The sequence below is a fragment of the Limulus polyphemus genome, unplaced genomic scaffold (assembly GCF_000517525.1).
Source record: "Limulus polyphemus unplaced genomic scaffold, Limulus_polyphemus-2.1.2 Scaffold3585, whole genome shotgun sequence".
Lineage (NCBI taxonomy): Eukaryota > Metazoa > Arthropoda > Merostomata > Xiphosura > Limulidae > Limulus > Limulus polyphemus.
Window position 1 is genome coordinate 22,526 of NW_013669195.1, and position 7,314 is coordinate 29,839.

Here is a 7,314-nt window from a genome sequence, read left to right on the forward strand (position 1 = left end):
ATATACTAAAAAGAGAGCGTCTAGCAAACGTTGGGACATTCTGAGGTTGCCCGCTAAGTCACGATCCTTCTAGAAACTCCAGCGCGCGCATGCTCCCAGCATCGCGTGACTTCCGCTGTCGTAACAATATGTTGTTTTAAACTTCTTAATATTTTGTGAGGCCACTAAAGTGATCACGATGCTCTTACATTGTTTATGTGGAAATTCAAAACGAGTCAGCACTCTGAACTTTTCTATCATTCATATTAATTTATTGGAATTATTTCTCTGTTTAGCCGAAAGTTACGTGCTAATAACAGTCATATAATATAGGCTTTATGACGCAGTAAGGAGCATTTTAACAATAATTCTATCATTCTGGAAAAGATGCCTGATACGAACCTTTTCAATTGATATTCGGTCTTGTTCTACTTTGAAAAACTTCATTACAGATCGGAAGTGCCGATTTTGTATTTTATTTTTTGCTTTTACACCTTTGAATTTACCAAAGTATATTTTTCTCTCATTTAAAAGATGTGTTATTTGCTTACTTCAAAAAATTGATTTAATCATTCTTGCTGGCCTGGTGTTTAGAGCACTCGACTCGCAATCTGTGTGTCGCGGGATCAAAACCCATCACTGATCATGTTTGCCCTTTCAGCTGTAGGGCATTATAATATAACGGTTAATTCCACCATTCGTTGATAAAAAGTAGCTCGAAAATTAGCGGTGGGTGGTGTGTTCATTATCCGACTTCCTTTCAGTCTACCATATCAAAATTGGGGATGGCTAGTGCAGACAGCCCTCGTGTAGCTTCGCGCGAAATTCAACAAAAACAAATCATCCATACAATTGAAGTTCTCAGGCTCCTCATGTGGAAATAATAACACTAATTACTACCTAATAATACAGCATTTGCTACTTTATCTTTGTATTTCTGGTTTTTCTTTACTGTATGTAACGTGGATATACTGATATTTAAGCTCTATCATGTTGTTAGGTTCAAAAGTGCTTGTGTCTAGTTATAAGGAAGCCGTACTGTTGTAAAACTGTGGCTTCAGATGGGCGATCTCTAGATCAAAATGTAGAATTTAATCACCGAAATGCTTACGCAACTAAAATAGTCAATGCAGTCTTTCCTGTTAGTCTGGCCCAACATTTGCTCAGTGTCGAACTGAATAATGCACAGTATACAAGACACGTTTTAAAATACTCCTCGTCCCCCTCACCTCCCACGAGAAATTAGCGGGTTATCAGATCCCGTATGACAGTATAGAAGGACAAAGTTTTTAATATTCCTTGTATTTACTTCTGAAAAATATACGAGTCAACAGATTCCATATGGCAGTACATAATACAGGTTTTAAAAAATGTTATTCATTGTAAGATAGTTCTCAAGCTTCATTGTTTTACTACTATAAATTACGATTCAGTTGATGTTTTCTACGACACTTTCTGTTAAAAAAAATATGTAAAAAGATCTTGTTTTTCTGAAATCACGAAGGATTCATAATAGCACGTGGGGGGAAAATGTAAACAAAAGTACAGTCAATACTATAAATAATCCACTAATTATTGCTGGAGTTACCAATGCATTTTACTAGGAAAGTGAGTGATTTCATACTTTATATTTTTTCTTATCAGTTCTTTCCCCTTTACCAAACCTGCTCGCCTTTTCAGCCGTGGGGGCTTATAATTGACAATTAATCCAATTATCCGTTGCTAAAAGCGTATCTCAAGAGTTGGCGGTGGGTGGTGATGACAAGCTGCCTTCCCTCTAGTCTATCACTGCTAAATTAGGGATCGCTAGCGCAGATCGCCTTCGAATAGCTTAGGGCTTAATTTCAAACAAACCAAAACGATCAGTTCTTCGAAGAGGTGGAAGCATCAAACCTCACCCTCCCAGATCCTGATAGAGTTCTCTTCACGCTAAGTACTGAGAAAGACAAAAACATAAAGTAATTCAGTATATATGTAAATTGTTGGTTTGAATTTCGCGCAAAGCTACACGAGAGCTATCTGTACTAGCCTTCTCTAATTTAGCAGTGAAAGACTAGAGGAAAGGCAGCTAGTCATCACCACCCACCGCCAACTCTTGGACTACTCTTTTACCAACGAATAATGGGATTAATTGTCACATGATAACGCCCCCACGGCTGAAAGAGCGAACATGTTTGGCAGGACGGGGATTCGAACCCGTGACCCTCAGATTGCAAGTCAAGCGCCTTAACCATCTGGCCATGCCGGGCCTCTACCGGAAAAGAACTGGTGTGTAAACAAATCGGTAATTTGAGGGTTAAAGAATTAATTAGCATTGCTGCTAGTTCCCTGAATCTCTGTAGTTTAATACAATAGTTATTCGTGTTACAATCACCTGCATAAAAGTTTATTGACCCTTTTTATACCATTCTAGCCTGGAATAACTGTTGCTCGAAAACTGAACCTTTGCAATGCATTATATGGCGTCCAATTGTGAGAAAAAACAAAAAAAAACAGCAACATTTGAACGCCATTTATACACGAAAGGAAAAGTGTTTGTTTGTTTGTTGCTGGGCGCAGAGCTATACAATCAATGTACCGTTTGTGCTTTGCCAACCGCAGGTATCAAAACCCGATCCTTAGCGTTATAAGCCTCCAGATTCACTGATGATCCCCGGGGAGGGGTTAACTGTTAATTAACCGATAATTCTCTAACCTATTTGACATTAAAACTTCAAGCTTGTTTATATTTATATATCATAATGGCTATTTGAATGTATTATAATATTTTCTATAGAGAACAAGCTTAAATTAGTGAGTAACAATTTTCATTCACAGAAAATTAAAACTCTACCGGAGAGGGGAAAATTAATCTACTTTATTCTGAATTGAAAGCTTATCCTGCATGTCTAATGCTGATTTTTCTTAAGCCTTAAATTGGGAGTTGACGTTTGCGGAAATAAGAAACTGAATCGCTTAGTGCAGGCCCCTTTCATGTCTATTGAGGAACCTAAACTGCTGACCAACTCCCAAGGATGTTATCAGAGTTTTAAAAATGAGGAAGAGGAAGACGTGTTTAGCCAACGAGTCTACGTCTCTTGCTGATTTATATAAGTCTGCATGCTCTCTCTCGGTAGTAGTTATGTAAAAACTGATGGAAATTATCAAAACGCCTTTAAATTTCCTGTTTATGTCTTAGAGTTCATACATTCTGGAAAGATATAACATACATACATTTCATAACACATTGTATAAATATTTTGGAGGTAATTTACGTGTTTATCGTTATGGCTTTGTATTCTTTATTTATTTGTGATGTGTGCGTATTTTGTATGTAAAGGTGAAATAATTAATATAATTACTATACTGTTAACGATTTTTGATATCTGTATTACAAATGTATTAAAAGTGATACATCAAATAAACCCCCCTTGTGTTGGAAAGAATGTTCTGTTAGAAATGATTTATAAACACAATAAAAAGCACGAACACAAAATTTGCCTCTTTTTTAAATTAGCACAGGTTTTGTTTTTGTTGAATGATTTAGCAAAACATCAAAGTTAATATGCATGCCAGACAAAAATAAATTGGTAAAGTGCCGTAAACAGTTTTTAAAAAAAACGAGTCTTAAATCAATTACCCAGGATTTAAATTCAGAGAAAGTTCTATCCCAACGTTTTTCTCCCAAACCAGCTGCTCTTAAATTCAAAGAGTTTACGATAAAGCCATGATTGAAGAACCTACATCGATTTTTAGATTATCAAAAGATATGACGGTGATAGAAATGAATCACGTGCTTAGGTTTGGTGGTGTTCGATCGTATAGATTTTTGAAAATATTCAATTAAACTTTTTATATAATAAGCTGAGGAATAAATGGATTTGAAGATGACTGATTTAGAGAAATTATTCACTGCGTAAAGAATGAAAATGCGATGTATTGAAACTCTGACATGAAATACTTTAAAAATGATTAAAATAACGGTTGAATTATTTAAAATCGCCTTCGTATTTTATTTTTATCTTTTATAAGTCATACGGAGAAAATTGGATTATATTTATTTTCAATTTCGTCAATGTCTGATCAACGCTGCATTTGGTAAGTAATTTGTCTACATGTCTGGTGACACTGATTCTTTCAAAGTGCTGTTTAATTAGAAATTTGTCAAAAAAAGAGATAAACTTGGTTTTGAAGAAGTTGATATATTAAAAATTTTGATTGTTATATTTGATAATGGAGAAAATTTTATAGATTAATCTTCGTTTAATATGGTAAGCGAATATTGTGTATGAAAAGGTGGAAAGCATCGGTTTAGAAATATATTGTTTATTACTAATTTTAGTATCTGTACTTTTAAATATCTTCATTTATTTTTTTTTCGTAACAGTGCTTACGTGGTACATATTTACTGTTATACATTACGCCAACAGGCAGTATACGTACTCTTATATCAGTGCTTACATGGTACATATTTACTGTTATACATTACGCCAACAGGCAGTACACGTACTCTTATATCATCTTAACAATTTCGTTTTGAGTTAAAATTTGAGAATGATCACACCAGTGACCGAAACGTCGTATCTGTTGTAAAAATATTCTTCCTTACTGTAAAAGCTCTGACTTGTAATAAAATAATTATTATACCATCTGTTTAACATGTCGTACATCTGCGGTTATCCTGAGTGCTTAAATACTATACATTTACAGCTATATTATATGCTCACACACAAGATACTACTTGCTTCTATACCAGTTAGTTGTTTTTATATTATGTATTTAGACACCGAGAATTTCCTGTTCTACTACGTTGTTAAATACCATAATTTACTGTTACACCAGGCGCTTACACACTCAACATTTACTGTTATACCACGAGGTTAAATACTATGACTTACTGTTATACCATGTTCTTACAAACCGATCATTTACTCTTATACTACGTGGTTAAAAACCATGATTTATTGCTATACCACGTTGTTAAACGTTATTACTTACTGTTATAATCCATTGGTTTACTGTTATAACATATGTTTAAATACCGAGCATCTACTGTTATACTACGTGGTTAAAAACCATGATTTATTGCTATACCACGTTGTTAAACGTTATTACTTACTGTTATACCACGTGGTTAAATTCATTGGTTTACTGTTATAACATATGTTTAAATACCGAGCATCTACTGTTATACAGTGTGCTAAAATTACGTCCATTTACAGTTATAGCAAAAGTTTTGGTACCATAGCTTTACTGTTTACCTTGTGCTTACATATCATGCATTTAATTCTATACTGTCCCCCGCTGGGGCAGCAGTAAGTCTCCGGATTTACAACGCTTAAATCAGGGGTTTGATTCCCCTCGGTGGACACAGCAGACAGCCCGATGTGGCTTTGCACAACACATTTCTATACTATATGCTTAAGACTTCTGTTTTTTGATGTTTATTTTTTTTTATAAAATCGATGTTTGTTTTTCGATGTTTTATAGTTATATTTAGATACCTTAAAATCGATTTTATAAAAAATAAACCCCGTGAAACAGAAGTCTTAAGCATATGGTACAGAAATAAATGCAAGATGGGTAAGCACAAGGTAAACAGTTAAACTATGATAAGAAAACACTTGCTATAACCGTAAGTGCATATGTATTTATTGCTATACCAAGTACTTGGATAGCATACACGTACTTACGCTTACGCATACACAATGATACTTCAAGTTTACATATTATTCATAAATCATCGTAAAACGGAAGATATATTTTACGACTGTGGAAGTTTTCAATTTCAGTCTTACTGCTGGCGTAAGCTGGAACAGAGAATCTTTTATTGTTAGTTTTACGGTTTTATTTGGCAGGCATGAAAATTCTGTTTTCAGTTTTACTGTTATTCTACTTTATACTAGACATTTATTGATTAACAGTGTATATCTGAAGTGGAAAGAATTGAAAATATATCAGAGGATTTATTTTCTCAAGCTCACTAAAACGTTTCTAGAGACTGCGTGGGCTAATGATTCTATCTGTGTTTTATCTGCCTGATATGATATGTGTTATAATTACAGCGATGCGAAACATTTCGATTTCGTCCTTTCTTGTTCAATAACGCAAGCCAATGCTGGTGGGAGAGGGAGTACTCGTTCTGATGAAACCGTGTACAAATTGTAACTCGGTCAATGAGTAATTTTAACTTTTGCTTTCCAATTAAAGTATAGCTATGGTAAAGTTTGAAATACATAAAAACAAGTTCCACCTAAAATAAAACATATTCGTTCAGATAAATATATTTATTGACGTGCAGTTTTTACAACCTTTGTGCCCGAAGTTAGTCTAAACAAGGGTCTGTCAAGATTCAGTTTGGTTTACTGTATTTTTCTGAATATTAAAGAACATTATTGCTTGCACATTTACATATTTATATCATCTTGTATATAATATTCTTCTTCTATATATTTGTTTTAAATGAAAAGAAAACTGCGACTTTTTTAAATGCAAAAATTTAGCCGTACAAATGGCATATAACAATTATTATCTCGATAACACATTTTAATCACTACATTGATTTGCTTTCAAAATCACAACTCTGCTACCAAAGTTTCGTGAGATGCGTTTCGCATTGTTCTAGTACACGTTTCAAACTTACACGGGAGTGTTTCGTGATCATGAGAATGAAATTTGTAAACTTTTGGAGATTTCAATTGAACTCTGATGGTTTCACGATAAAAGATGAAAAATAAAGTCCCTTTCACGAGAACTGTAGATTTGAAAAATCAGAAACAAATAAAATTTAAAATTTCATATTTTGTTAAGAAATACCTTTAACGTTTGTTTTGTTCAGAAATAGTTTTCAGATTATTCTAAAACATATATATTTTAAAAACGCTACATATTATAATTAAAAATTCATGAAATGAGACCTAAGATTTCAGAAGAGATCAAATAATACCTTTTGCTTTGATGGCACAAAATATTTTACAAATTACACGTGAATAGTTGTCATTTCTGTAAAATGTTTTTTGATATACTGGTCTATAAAATGGTGAGCCAATGAGTTACTGAAGGTTTCGTACCAAAGAAAAACATATTCCAGTTACTAAAACTAGTAGAGTAGGTTTAGGTTTCTGATTAAAAAGAAAAATATTAAAATACTCACCTCTTTTGAAGCCTCGTTGAAACAAATCAGAATTGCCAAAAATGCACAGGAGAATATTATTAGTTTTCTTGTAATCCGTACAAGTTTCATCTTGATGCTGCTCGTGGTGAGATTCCTGAAATATTGATTGGTTATTAATACTACTACAGGGCAAGGAGCCCAGAAAACGTTGTGAAGATAAGATAGTTGGAAAAATGCGGAAT

At 33.7% G+C, this 7,314-nt stretch overlaps 1 protein-coding gene across 1 annotated transcript in view; it reads right to left on the reverse strand.

The window, feature by feature from the left end:
* Positions 1-7,314, reverse strand: part of LOC106469639 — a 25,637-nt gene extending 18,323 nt beyond the window's left edge. The window contains exon 1 of the mRNA XM_013930140.2: positions 7,112-7,314. Within this exon, the coding sequence (XP_013785594.1) occupies positions 7,112-7,201 (90 nt within the window). The 5' untranslated portion in view covers positions 7,202-7,314. The remainder of the gene's footprint in view (positions 1-7,111) is intronic.